General features: G+C 50.3%; 1 protein-coding gene across 3 annotated transcripts in view; it reads left to right on the forward strand.

Moving 5' to 3' along the window:
* The window catches only part of ZNF217 (zinc finger protein 217), a 36,295-nt gene extending 22,196 nt beyond the window's left edge, over positions 1 to 14,099 (forward strand). For all 3 annotated transcript variants that reach the window (XM_024559677.4, XM_045194825.3, XM_024559676.4), the window contains 5 exons: positions 2,544 to 4,298; positions 7,675 to 7,791; positions 8,743 to 10,293; positions 11,719 to 11,849; positions 13,780 to 14,099. In XM_024559677.4, the coding sequence (XP_024415445.2) occupies positions 2,912 to 4,298; positions 7,675 to 7,791; positions 8,743 to 10,293; positions 11,719 to 11,828 (3,165 nt within the window). In that variant the 5' untranslated portion in view covers positions 2,544 to 2,911 and the 3' untranslated portion in view covers positions 11,829 to 11,849; positions 13,780 to 14,099. The remainder of the gene's footprint in view (positions 1 to 2,543; positions 4,299 to 7,674; positions 7,792 to 8,742; positions 10,294 to 11,718; positions 11,850 to 13,779) is intronic.
* The last annotated feature ends 529 nt before the right edge of the window (positions 14,100 to 14,628 follow it).

Consider the following 14,628-nt stretch of genomic DNA (forward strand, 5'->3'; position numbering starts at 1 on the left):
TCTCCCCACCTGCTGCAGTACAGGACTCTGGCCTCAGCGGGCCTCCCCCTCAGCTCAGGCCTCCCCCTGTTCGCTCCGCCTTCCCACTCCCCAGGCAGAACTGGAGCTCTTCCTCCTCAGATTTTAACACTGCCTCCTTCACCAGTCCTTTCAGTCTTCTGTTAGAACCTGATGGTGACTTGCTTAACCCAGATACTTACCATTTCGGAGAGAAAAACGGAAACTAAAGCGTACTTGCAAGCTGCGTCTCCAGCCTTTGCCGTGGCCCAGGGTGGGAGATCACGGCATTGTGTTCTAATCCAGAGATCCAGTTGAGGATTGTGTCTTTTGGGGAAAGATGATTTACAGAAAATTGGAATTCCCCAAAACTTAAAAATGTCACAGACCAGTAAAATTTCTTTAAAAAAGAAAAGATAATGTTGAGGCTTTGACGTAGGAGACTAACTGATTTTTTGCCAAATTAGGACATTAAAAAGAACACTATTATTTGACATTGTCACCCTTCCATTTTTTAAAAAGGGTATTTCGGAACCAAAAAGTAGAAAAGACTGCACAGAAAGGACAGTCTTTATTCACGTTGGCGTTAACACGAGCTCATTGAGGTGCTTCTCTCTCTCTCAGCTGTCAGCCAGTGAGAGAGGGTGGGCCTGGTGCCTGCCTTCCCTTGAACACGTGCTGCTAATTCTCTCAGTTAAAATGTGACCCGGGATAGTGGCGTTCAGTAAATGATCAGCCACATAGCCAAATAGCATTTAATGTCTTGATTAGTGTGGTCATTAAATATACTTTTGAGTATATCTGTCCATAAATGTAGATCTGTCCCCCAGAACCATAGGCTTTTGAAACTCTTGAGGTGGTCCTGTAATTTGTCCCTCTGCAGTAAGGTGAGGTAGTATGGTGGTGACCACTTTAAGGTTGTGACTCAGGCAAGACTGGAACTCAGGTTTCTGGAATGTTCTATCATATCCCTCCTGAGCTGGTAGTCAGCCCATGGGTTTATCCTCAATTGTGATCGCAACAAAGGACCGAGAAATTAACATGAAATACTTTCGTGCACTCTTTCTTTACCCCAAATTTTTTCATCTGCAGTCTTATTTAGAGAAGTTTATGTTTTTTCAAAACAAAAGATAACAAGGAATGTGAATTTTCTCTTCTATGAGTATGAAGAAGTGTTCCCTGGTCTTCTCTGAGCTTGCTCTTTGAGGAAGTAGAGAGAAGGAAAGTAAACTTTTTTTTTTTTTCTTTAAAAGTTGCCTGTGGTGGGAATAGTTTGCATGTCTTTCTGTTTCCCTGGGTGGAATTAACTGACTTTGGTCAAAGTAGTTGGGATTACTTCAAAAAACAGTCCTACCCTTGCCGTAATGGTGGAGGGTTTGCCGTTAGAGGGTACTGGTAATTCTTCGCTGAGCTTGAACCTGAGCTGCTAGATCGGAGCCTGCAGAGCGAAGTCAGGGTGTCGGCTTTTCACCTACCCTTGCAGAATGTGAGTGGGGTGCCGACGGGAGGACCCGTTTTCTGATTTAAAGACTTAAGGCGAGCTGAGCCAGCTCTGTTGAGGATTTTAAACGTGGACATTCACAAAGGAGTGTTATGCATGTATTTCCTTATTTACTGTTTGGAGGAGGAAGCCCTACCCTGATGCTTGTTGAAGGCAGAGAATTGTCAAAAGCAAACTGGGATTTGGGCAGGGGATTGACAGTGGGTTACAATACCCAGTGAACCAAAATTCACCAAGGTTCCCTTGGCCAAGACGTGCAACCATTCTGAGGTGTTCTGTGTTTCTTTAAGTTTACTTTATTTATTTTTAGACAGGGGAAGGGAAGGAGAAAGGGAGAGAAACATCATTGTGTGGTTGCTTCTCATGCGCCCCTTACGGGGGAACTGGCCTGCAACCCCAGCATGTGCCCTGACTGGGAATTGAAACTGGAGACCCTTTGGTTCCCAGGCGGGTGTTCAGTTCACTGAGCCACACCAGCCAGGGCTGTATTTCTTGAATAGGGATTCTAGGAAGTGTTCCCATGTTTTGTGTTGTTGACTTGTGTATATGTATGCACCTGGTGTGCTTTTGGGCATGTGTGTTTCTTGTATGTTTGTGTATAAAACAGTCTGAAGTTCTGGCTTTTAAAATTTTATCTAAAGGGCTTTCTTTGTCATCTTATTTTTTATAATCCTTATAGTCTAGATTTGTAGAGGCTTTTAATAAAGATACAGATGTGCATTTCAGTGACATTTGGAAGGCATTTATCTGAATTTAACAGTTTCTGTTGTGAAACATTACATTTTTGATTTATTAAAGCACCATATTTTAAGTTTCTTAACTGGATGAAATTCTGGTGATGTAATGAGTGTACTGATTGGTAAGTGGTTGGATTTAATTAACAAGCATGTTTAACAGGCTGGCACTGTATTAAGTTAAAAGTGAAGGGGCTGAAATAGGTGCCTTGTCTACTATGTGGAAAAAGCTCCCTGTGGACCACGCACCCAGCCTTCTCTTCTCTTCTCTTTCTGTGTGGAGCCAACCATTTCTGTTTTTTCCCCTCCAGGTTTTGGAAATCTCGTCTCCAGGTCGCTGGGATTAACGTACCCAACGGGATGACTCGCTCTGTGGAGACAGACAGAACCAGTGCTTTGTGCTGACTCATATTTGAACCAAAGCATCAGGGAGTCAGTCTGCCTTGTTGGTGGAAGAGCCAGTGATACTTCTATCACTGAGCTACCTAAGGCTTCTGAAGATAAGATATTCAGAGGAATATACTCTTTCTTTTGAACTTTTATAACAAGTATTTGCTCTAGTTTTGAAGCCCCAGAGCTGCTGGGGGTGTGAGTGACAAGTTTCACAAGTGGCCTTGTTTCGTCTCCAGAGACCCTCAGCCGGACTCTTCCTTTGTACGCAGCCTCGAGCGCGGGAGACATGCCGACCCAGTCGCTCCTGGTGTATATGGACGGGCCGGAGGTCATTGGCAGTTCTCTCGGCACCCAGATGGAGCTAGATGACGCCATGTCAGTAAAGGGGGCCACTGCTGTCCCTTTCAGAGCCACGCAGGAGAAGAACATGATCCAAGCCGAGGGCTACACGCCCTTGGACTGCATGTTTTGCAGTCAGACCTTCCCACACTCTGAAGACCTCAACAAGCACGTCTTCACGCAGCACCGGCCCACCCTCTGTGAGCCTGCAGTCTTGCGTGTGGAAGCAGAGTACCTCAGTCCCCTGGACAAGAGCCAGGTGCGAGCGGAGCCTGCCAAGGACACGAGTGGCAAAGACAGCGAGGACCTGAGCTGCGAGGTGTGTGGGCAGACGTTCAGAGCTGCTTTCGATGTGGAGATCCACATGAAGAAACACAAGGACTCTTTCACCTACGGGTGCCACGTGTGTGGACGGAGGTTCAAGGAGCCCTGGTTTCTGAAGAACCACATGCGAACACACAACGGCAAGTCGGGGGCCAAGAACAAGCTGCAGCAGGGCTCCGAGAGCCCAGCCACCATCAACGAGGTCGTCCAGGAGCAGGCCGCCGAGAGCATCTCCTCTCCTTACAAAATCTGCATGGTTTGTGGCTTCCTATTTCCAAATAAAGAAAGTCTAATTGCTCACAGGAAGATGCACACCAGAGACACGGCTTCCGGTGGCAGCAGTGCTCCGGCAGACTCTCAGCTGGCGGGGATGCCAGCCCCCAGAGACGAGTTCCTGCAGTTCCTGAACCTGAAGCCCACAGCTCGCCCTGAAACCGGGAAGCAGCCCGCCAGATGGATACCTCAGCTCGACCCCTTCACCACCTACCAGGCCTGGCAGCTGGCCACCAAGGGCAAAGTCGCCGTCTGCCGGGCGGTGAAGGAGCAGCCCGGGCAGGAAGGGAGCACGGACAACGACGATTCGGACAAAGAAGAGCTTGGAGAGATCTGGAGTGTGAGTAAAAGCCATCCCGAAGGTTCCGGGAAGTCCAGAACAAGTAGGAGTGGTTGTGCAGGCCTCACACAAGATAAGGAGAAGCCTAGACATGCCAACGGTGAAGTGCCTTCCGGGGACTCGGACCCCAAGTTGTCTGGTAACAAGGAGAAGCCCACACATTGCTCCGAGTGCGGCAAGGCTTTCAGAACCTACCACCAGCTGGTGCTGCACTCGAGGGTCCACAAGAAGGACCGGAGGATGGACGCGGAGTCGCCCACCACGTCTGTGGACGGAAGGCAGCCAAGGACGTGCTCTCCAGACCTCTCCAGCACCCTGGACGAGCATGGAGCCGTGGACCGTGAAGGGGGCTCTGAGGACGGGTCTGAGGACGGACTTCCTGAAGGGCTGCATTTGGGTGAGTGCCCGGCTGCGAGCTGGCCCCTGGTGGGACCCGGGGGGGGGGGAGGGGGGCTCGGGGTCCAGGCTGTTGAGGTACCTCCTTGTAGTAAGTCACGTGCCCCTTCTGGGTTGAGTTGAAAGGCCTATCTATCTGTCAAGGTTTCTTCCTGTTCTGAAAATTCTGGGATTTTGTGTTTGGCTAATAAAGGACACACACTGTTTTAACTTGAGCATCAGCCTAAAGCAGCACTTGTAATTAGGTGGTGATTTTGCCCCGGAGGGCACCTGGCAGTGTCTGGAGGCAGTTTTGGTTGTCACAGCTGCTTGGGGGTGTGTGCTGTTGGCCCGGTGGGTGGAGGCCGGGATGTTTCTAGGCATCCCACGGCGCACGGGATGGTCCCGTAGCAGAGAAAGTCCCCAGATGCCAGTAGCGCCAGGGTCGAGACGCTGGCCTTTGCTTAAGTTTTTCCCCATCCTTGATCTTACCTATAAAGATAAGTTACTCTTACACGCAGTGGACGGCCCTGTCTGTTGAGGCTCAGCTCGCAACTGGATTTCCATGGTGACGAAAGGTACTAGGAGTGGTGGTGAACCAGAGGGAGACGACTACTACTGTTAGGGCACCCTGGCCTTTCTGTCTGGGGCCGGTATTCAGTGACAGTTAGCTCACCGACATAGTTTGTTCCTAAAGCACAGGGAATGTGGGCACACCACAGGCGTTTCTAAGAGCTCCCATTTGCTCGGTCATTTTTAACGTGCTAGTGACATCTGTAGGGAATGGAAGCTGCCATTGAGGGCTGGGTCGGTGATGCTTCTGGAATCCCAGTGGGCACTGTCCAGGGTAGAGGACCCCCTCGCCCCACGTGTGGGAGGCTTGCCACCCTCACTTCACCCAGAGCTGCTCATACATGTGATCAGACGTTTCTGGAATAAAGGGTTTTGCTGCTTTGAAAATAGTTTGAAAATCCCCATAAGTGGCTAATGAGAACATGAGTTTTAGAAAAACATTATCATTTAGAAAAGTGTTTTTGATTAAACTAAATGCTGCGTTTTGTTGTACCTTGACTGTGTGGCTGTCTCTGTGAGAGCTGGGTGTGAGACCCAAGGTGAGTTTGACCAGAGAATGTGCTGAGCTTGCCTGGGCCCGCGCTCTTCCTGATCACGTGGTGGGTGTGAGAGCCGTGGTTTTTGTATCAAGTGTTTGTTGAGAGAATTTTGAGCTTCCTGGGACGCAGGAGACCTAGCACTTAGAGAACTACCACCTTCAGTTTTCAGAAGTCCAGAAAACCCATTCTGGTGTCTTGGTGACGTCATACAAAGCTTTAAACCCATGTGGTCGCAGGAAAACCTTCCGGCCCCAGAGATGCCCCTGTGCCCTGAAAGAAAGAAAATGGCCAGTCGTGTTCTGCCAGCAGGTGGTGTGGGCAGAAGAATCTGGTGGGAAACTTGGGCTTGGTCGGCAGGCAGCTAGAATGCCCATAATAGCTGGGAGCGCCCGACCTGGGTATAGTCTGGTTCCACCACTGCGCTGTTCTGTGACCGAGAACCTATTGCTTCACCTTTCTTTGCCCTGATTTCCCTGTTTGCGAAATTGGTTCATCAGCTTTATCCTTGTCTTCTGCCCCCCAAGGATAGTTGTAGCAGCCTGTTTATAAGAGTCCAGTCCTTTACAGGACAGCACTGGCAAGTCAGAGGCGATGCTGTAAGAAGGGCAGGAACCAGGTAGATGGGGCATTTCACGTCCTTTCTGTTAAAACAAAGGCATTGCGCAGCTTTCTGGACGTGACGCAACACACCATAAACCCTGACACACGGTTGGGAGTCGGAAATGGCGATGAGGTGCAAGCCCGGCTGCACACTTGGCTGGTTGGGTGTGGTTGTGAGAAGGCAAGCTAGGTGTTTCTGTATTTGGGGAGTTATTTTTCCTAGATTCATACAGGCGAGGCAGAAGTAGATTCACAGTTGGGAGTATGTGAAAGACGGCGTATTCTTGTATTATCGCTATTAATTGCATTATTGTGTTCCATGGGAACAACTGAATCTGTATTTGCCCCACCTTGTATTCTGATGTCTTTTGGTCTAGATTTATCTTATCATTTACCATTAACCTGATTTTTTTAGATTTATTTTTAAGATGATCAAAACCCAAAGTAAATTACTTAAAAAAACATTTCCAGCTTTTATAAATGGGATTACTGAGTCATTCACAGGATAACCTATTTTTAATGTCCTTGTGGCACCTTTCCCATCAAGGGCTGTCCCTGCCACTTCCGAGTGTTCAGAGGTGTTCAGCGGGTCAGGGGGCGCCCTTCCCTCGGGGTGACAGGTCGTGCGCTCCTGTGTTCGTGCGCGGGGGGGGGGGGGGGGGGGGGGGGGTTGCTCGTGAGCTGCGTTTGTTAACAGGTTAGTAAGCCCCGAGTCTCCTAGAGTGGGGAACTTGCAGGGAACAGGGGAGAGGCTTTTCAGCTGGAAATGACTCTTTCAAGGCAAAGTGACCAGTTTCGGTGTGTTAAATTTTAAGATAAGTCTCAACTTGTCACGTTGTAATATACATGAAATGAACTGCAGGAAGAGGAGTTTGATTTAAAACCGAAATGCTCATTTTGGGGGAGTAGGTATTTGCCCTGTAGCCTCTCCCATTGTCTTCTGTGACGTGCAGCCACCCTTCAGTGAGGGTCCCCAGTGACCTCGGCTCTGCTGCGCTGTCTCGATCGTCCCGGCAAGGCTGATGTCTGAAGTGTAACGCGCTGTAATTCGAGTTCAGGTTTTGATTTGTCGGGTACACGGCGGCCACGTGAGCGCTGTGGACGCCGCCGACTGCTTTCCAGGGCGTTGCTGAGTTTTGACAGGCTGCCCTCCGGCTTTGCCCGTGCCTGTTACTTTCTGTGCGGATGAAGTTGTGCTTGCTTCCCTCTAGTGGTAACTTGCCCAGCCTTGAGATAAAAAAACCTGATTTTCCCCCGGCGGTTGGAAAAATTGGCCATTGGTACTGGCTCAGTTTTCTAGATGGCCTACTCTGAAGAAGCTAGTTACTCCAGCCCGTTTGTGTCGGTCCAGCCCCAGCTGGCCGCTTCCTGCGTGGGTCAGCCACGTCGGGAGAGCGAGCTGCCCAGGCTTCTGTCTGTCAGCAGTGTGTCCGTGATGCCCGAGGGGGCGGCTCAGTCCTTTCAGCGGCCGGAGCCTGCCCCCAAAAGAAACACACAAGCCCACACGCGCGTTACGAGCCCCAGGCAACCTCGAAACAACATCCGGTGTGTTTCTAGGCTTTTTGGTTTACCCAGCACATTAGCGTAAAAGCTATATCTTACGCTTTTTATCAAGAACGTTTCAGTCACCTTGGCTTATTCATGTACCTGAGCTGTCTTCTTACATACTTCTGTTTCTTTTTTAAGATAAAAATGACGATGGAGGCAAAATAAAGCATCTTACATCCTCAAGAGAATGTAGTTACTGTGGAAAGTTTTTCCGTTCCAATTATTACCTCAATATTCATCTCAGAACGCATACAGGTAAGGAGCTTGAGGGGTTTTTTAATGAAAAGAATTATGATGTAGCGGTCTGTGATTTTTTTTGTTTTGGTTCAGATAATCTCATAGGCCTTGGAATAGCGTAAAAATAAACGTGCAGTGTGCAGGTTGCAGCTGTCTTTTCAGTGTTTTAGTGGCGTTGTAACTTGAGCTATTCCTATTTTGAAGTTAGTTTCCTGTTTAGTTTCTGATCACCAAACCTTCTCATTTTCAGACCTCTTTAATTGATGTCTTTTATTGCCGCAGCTTCTTTGTATTGTTATGATTTAGAATGAAATGGGAATGTATTTCATAGTCTTCCGTTTTTTTATTTTTAGAGAGAGGGGAAGGGAGGGAGAAGGAGGGAGAGGAACATTGGTCAGTTGTCGGGTCTCATATGCCCCTAAATGGGGACCTGGCCCTGTAACCCAGGCACGTGCCCTGACTGGGAATCGAACTGGAGACCTTTGGGTCCGCAGGCTGGTGCTCAGTCCATGGAGCCTCACCCGCTGGGGCCGGAGTCTTTTCTGTAGACTGTAGAGCAGCTGTGACAGTGGTTTAGGAGGCTATGTGCACTTGGATTTCATCTCTTCCTCTCACTAGCTGTGCAACCTTAGGCAAGTTATTTAACCTTTCTGAGCCCCCATTTTCTGAGCTTTAAAAGTGGGATAATAATAACTCACTTCCACAGGGTTATTATAAAGATTAAAGAAGTTGAAATTGTTGCTATTCTATTTTTTTTTAAGTTAAAGACATGTATCATATGTTCAAATATTCAATATAGTCAGTGAGATAAAGCAATGACAAGGAGACTCCTGGATGTGGAGGTTGGTTAGCAGGTAGAGGAGGAGGAGGAAAGGATCCTGTGTTCTGTGTTAGATTCTTCTAGTTTCCAAAGGTCTCTTCTGATGCTTTTTATAAACTTTTGTAATATGGTGACGTTTCTTGTTTTAGGTGAAAAACCATACAAATGTGAATTCTGTGACTACGCTGCGGCCCAGAAGACCTCGCTGCGGTACCACTTGGAGAGACATCACAAAGACAAGCAGGCTGACGCGGCCACCGAGGTCAAGAGTGACGGGAAAAACCAGGAGACCGAAGATGCACTACTCGCCGCCGACAGTATGCAAACCAAAAATTTGAAAAGATTTTTCGATGGTGCCAAAGATGTCAAAGGCAGCCCACCTGCCAAGCAACTTAAGGGGATGGCCCCTGCCTTTCAGAGTGTCCTGGGCAGCGCCGTCCACTCGCCAGTACACAAAGATACTCAGGATTTCAATAAAAATGCAACCGCAGACAATGCTGATAACACGAGCAGAAACGCTGCCCCTGCTCATTTGGACGTGTGGAAGAAGAGACCCTCCGTGGAGCCCCAGGCCAGTAGCCTGGTCTGCAGAACGGAAGGGGGTGTCCCTCCTCCTCCTCGCCCAGATGCCACTGCCACCTGGAGCGCCGGAGCCATGAAGGCAGAGGTGGCAGCTGATGGCGGCATCAAGCCAAGCATGGACTGTCAAGAAAAACCTTTAAATTTATCCCTTGGGCCGCTTCACAGCTGCCCAGCAATTTCTCTGAGCAAGAGTTTGATCCCTAGTATTACCTGCCCGTTTTGTACCTTCAAGACTTTTTATCCAGAAGTTTTAATGATGCACCAGCGGCTGGAGCATAAATACAATCCCGACATTCACAAAAACTGTAGAAGCAAGTCTTGGCTTAGAAGCAGACGCACTGGCTGCCCACCTGCTTTACTGGGAAAAGATGTGCCACCCTTGTCCAGTTTGCTCAAGCCCAAGCCCAAGCCCGCCTTCCCGGCCCAGGCCCAGTCCAAGGCCCTGCCGTCGGAGAAGGGGAAGCCGGGCCCCCCAGGGCCAGGCAAAGCCCCTCTGACCTCAGGGACAGACTCTAGCACTTTAGCCCCCAGCAACCTGAAGTCGCACAGGCCACCATCCAGCCTCGGGTCGCAGGGGGCTCCGGCCGCCAGGCAGCAGCCATCAGAGATGTTTCCTAAAAGTGGAGTTTCTCCTGCCCTGGAGAAGATGAAGAGGCCGGAGCCGAAGTTCAAAGCCCCGGGAGTCTCCGTGTCCCAGCCAGCGCTGGGCAGCAGCACCATCAACGGCTCAGACTTCCCTGCCAAGCACGATGGCCCATGGGCTCCCCTGGGAAGAGACTATTTCTGTGGTCGCAGTGCGGGAGGTGCCGGCCCAGAACTGGGAGAGCCTCTTCCCAAACGGCCAAAAGCCGGGCCGGCAGCCCTGGACGCGGAGCAGCCCGGACCTCACTACAGAAGGGGCCTTGACCTGCCCAAGTACCAGGTGGTCCGCGGAATCACGTCGCTGCTGCCCCAGGAGTATGCGTGCCCGCCGCCAGCGGTGCTGCCCCCCAAGCCGCGATTCCTGGCCTCGGGGGAGATCGACTCTGCGAACGTGCTGACCGTGCACAAGCCCTATGGCGGCCCGGGACCACTCTACACGTGCGCCCCCGCGGGGGCGGCCGGCGCTGCGCTTGAAGGTACTGCCCGTCCCCAGCGTACCCTTGCATTCTTGGGGGAGGGGCCCCTAGGGGAATAGGATGTATGGGGGGAGGGTCAGGGAGGCATTCCTAGATTTGGCTGTGGTTTGTGGTCCCCAAAGCTCAGCCCTCCGGGATCATCTTTATTTCTGAGTATTAGATTTCTCTAGTTTTTCTCCCTTAGGCTGATAAGAAAGATCGTTGAGAACCAGTGGTCTGGCCCTCTTCTTGGCCTGAAATCTTAGGTGTCATTTGGGTCTGTCGCCTCCCACCTCCACAGTCCCCTGGTATACACATAGTGTGCCCAGCACTCCCAGCCCTGGGATTTGAGATCTGGGAAACTTCTGCCCACTCTTACCACCACCCCTGGGCGCTCTGACTCCTTCAGAGCTGCGATAGAGCCCAGGGAACCTCGAATTGCCTGCAGTCCCTCATGTGCCCCACTGGGGGGCGCCGGGGGCAGGCTGGAGATCCCACCGGCCCCCTGGCCTGTCCGGAGCTGACTGTGTGCGGGCTGCTGCTTAAACACTTCTGAGCAGTTTCCATGTCAGGACTGGCTAGGGTTATGCGGCCTATTTAGTTCTTGTGAAATTCTTTGTGCATTTCAGAAGTGCCATCGCTCCCCCAAGTGTGTCAGTGGTCGCTTCCTAGACGACTCTAGTTCCCCGTGGGAATGTTTGTAAAGCCCCTCCTTCCTCGTGGCCGCCTTTTTTTCGGAGAGCGGCCTGGTCCCCTCCCCTGGCTGTGCCAGCAAAAGGGTGGGAGCAGTGCCCCCAGGGCGGGTCCCTCGGCATTACACCACCACACCTCCCTTGGGTAGGGCTCTGCTGGCGGCTGCTGCCCCAGAGCCGAGCCCCTCCGGCCCTGTTCACTTCGGACCCCCATTCCCTGTGGTGACAGGTCTCCGTGGAGGGTAGCCTGATGCCTGTTGATCTAGTGCAGATAGCGAATTAAAAAACAGGTGCTTTCAACACTACAGTGCCTTAAAAAATTGCAGTGAAATGCTAGCTCCTGCTGCCTTTCGATTAAAAGCATCCATTTTCCCCCTCAGCATGTAAAATGGATTTGAGTCAAAACTTTGTCTTTACTGGGGGAGAAAAGACCATGTTGCGAGTGAAGTCCTTTTTAAAGCGGTGTTTTTTCTCTTCTCCCATGCTGGATGTAGGGTTAAAGTATATTACGCTGCCCATTTCTTTTGGCTTTTTAAGTCTTTCCATGGCAACCCTGTGCTTAAGTAACCTTAGCTTTGGTGAATTAAAGTTCTGCGGTGACAGACGCTCCATGGCACTTACAACACTGCAGCTCCAACCCGGCCACACTGTCAGGTCAGGGCTGTGGGAAACCGGCCTCTCACCGCCCGCCGTAGCTCACCCAGTTGCTTGGACTGAATGCTAAATGCCCTTTTGCACTTTTTTTCCCAACTAGGAAAAAGGCCTGTGTCGTATCAACACTTATCTAGCAGCATGCTGCAGAAGAGAAACTATGAGAGTTTTATTGCGAGTGCACATTATCGACCAAATGACAAAAAAACTTGATTTCCTATTTGGGGAAGAAAGGTGAGCATATATACAATGTAGTGATTTGATTTAATTGAAAATAATCCATTGATCGTATCCAGTAGAATGTAAAATTGCTTTTAACTTTAATTTTGATTTTTTTTTTAAGGTGTTTTAAAACTTAGAGTGCTCAGGCCAGAAACAGTAAGATAACAACTGAAAGTTAGTAAGCATTTATTTTGTGCTGCATTGAATGTTTTGTGAACATGGCCTCTTTCATCCTTCTTCCAGCAGGGGGCGGTAAGCAAGGCATTGTTAGCAAATTGTGGTCTCTGCTTTTTTGTGTCAACACGATTTTATTGGTGCCTGGCCATGACCTTTTGTCTGTGGCTGCAGAGTTGGGTAGTTGTGGCAGGGACTACGTAGCCTGAGCACCTGAAGGTATTTACTGCTGGTCTTGTACAGAAAAAGTTTTCTGACCACCAGGTTAGGGTGTCCCGTACACACTCAGAGGTGTGGAGGCCAAGACTGGCATTGTGTGACTTGCCAGTGCCTCACTCTGCCTGGTCCTAAGCCTGTCCCCAGCCCTCCGTTAAGAGCTTGTTCACAGCCTTTGTAAATCCTGGTCTGTTGGGAGGGAGCGGGGACGGGAGGAGGTATAAGGGTTTAATTCATGTTGACGATTCGATTTCATTTGGTGTGTGTATCTAACCGGAGGGCCACCCAGAACGCTCAAGTGGTGCGCCTGGAGCCGCACGGGTGCTGGCTCATCCACGTTTGGGTGAGGGTGTGACGTACACGGAAGAGTTACTACACTGGGACCCACTCAGCGGTGAATTGAGAATTGAGTGAAAAGATTGGGCTCAAGGACAGATTCAGTTCTCTCTGAGATGAACCAACCCCGTGTGTCTGTTCCTGGAGCGCTCTTGCCCGAGGCCTGCTGGCGCTGGAAAGATACTCATGGCCGGGGCAGGACCTGTCCTTCCTGGGTTCACAGGGTCACCCGGGGGCCCATCAGCCATGTGCAGGTCTGCATTCTAGTCCTGTGCAGAGTGGGGGAAGTGGTGTCACCACAGGAGTGGGATCAGTCCACTCTGCAGGGAGACGTAAAAACCGTTCGTGGACCTGGAGGAGCGGATTATCACTGACGGGTTTACCTGCTTGTGCATTACAACCCGTCAGTGACACCCGGGTCTCTGTCCGCAACCTCTGGGCTTCTCCGTCTGTGTTCCCCGCTCCCCTACACCCCCTTTGTCAGGCACCCTCTCTGACACTTCGGGACCAGCTCACATACCGTCTCTCCAGTGTTTTCAGGGAGCCGGAGGCTCCTTCCCCTTTGTGTTGCATGGGTGTGAGGTTCCTGCCCATTTCCACCTGTTTTCCACCACTAGCCGAGCTCAGCGCCTAGCCCGTTGCTGGGAACATTGCAGTAGGTGTTAGCTGAATACATCATGTTACAAATATTTTACGCACCTTTCTTCTCAAGGCCAGAGGTTATTCTGTCATTCGTTAACTACTGGTCTGTGCTGTACATTTTTCTGTGATAAGGTGTAGACTTGCGGGGTTTCTTGGAGGTGGCAGTTGGCTTTGCAGACTTAGTGTAACTGATGTGGATTCTGGTTCTTGGTTACATCACCTGCGTTAAATCACAGTTGCATATCTGTAACCATTCAAGTAGCGCAGCTCACCTCTACCAGGTCTCCAGGTAGTTCTGTCTGTTTCGTACACTTAAGTTTTTAAAAAATCATTTACTGATTTTTAGAGAGAGGTGGGGAGGAGGGAGAGAGGGCGCATGTATGTAACATGCCGATTTGGGTTCCTCTGAGTTGGGCGCTCGGTGGCCAATTCTTCACGCGTCCTGACAAGGGTCTAACCGGCAACCTTGGGGAATCCGAAGGACGCTCTGGCTGAGCTACCCGGCTGGGGCTTAACATTTTAAAAAATTGCCTTCAGTTTACCTTAATCAGCTTTTATACTTTGTTTTCCCTAGGTCTCGGCGGTGGATGTGTGTGGCTCTGCGTGAAGTTAAGTTAGTCCATCCTCTGAGAAGGCCAGCCGTGAGAGCTACTGAAACAAGCTGTGATTGTATTGTACACAGGACCCGGGAACACTACAGTGCCGCGGCACGCTGTCCGCTCTTGTACCAAATAGCAATAAAAACTGCCGTCGGAGCCGCGGGGTTGTGCACGACGGAGGCCGGAGATCTCTGCTTTGTCCCTGAATGATCCTTTTTTTAGAATTGACCAAATACGTGGAGTTTCTGCATACTTGAGCGCTGCTGAAAAGAATCATTTGGGGTGGGGGGGTGGGGCGGGGAGAAAGTATATAACGCTTGCACCTCAGGTAAATCTGTAAATAGATAAGTTGTACCTGCTTGTTCAAATGCCCTGTGTATTCTTTTTCTCAGTAGCTCATCACTTTGAGCGGTTTCCTGCTACTTGGGCTCTTTCATTTAAATTGTACGTTTTAAAGTAATTTCTTGATGATTTTGTATTATGTTAAATCATCCACAGTCTGTTTTAAAATTGTTAATGGAGGCAGTGGCCCCTGTGGCTGTGTGCTGCGCACCCCGAGGTCGGCCCCTCTGAGCTCAGTGCCCTCCCGTTGCAGGTGCCGCCGTGAGCCGAGGGTGGGCCGCCCCCCCAGCACTTCCTGGGGGAGCCGGCGGGCTGGGGGGTTGAAGCGCAAGTGTCTACAGAGAATCATTTCCTCTGTAGAGCAGCCAGCTGCCCGGTAAACGTACCAGATTGTATGTGGAGCTACTGAATAGAGTTTCCTATCAAATTAATCATTTTTGTTGGAAAATGCGGTGTTTGGGGCACTCGTCTAAATTAGTAGA

The sequence above is a fragment of the Desmodus rotundus genome, chromosome 6, assembly GCF_022682495.2.
Source record: "Desmodus rotundus isolate HL8 chromosome 6, HLdesRot8A.1, whole genome shotgun sequence".
Classification (NCBI taxonomy): Eukaryota; Metazoa; Chordata; class Mammalia; order Chiroptera; family Phyllostomidae; genus Desmodus; species Desmodus rotundus.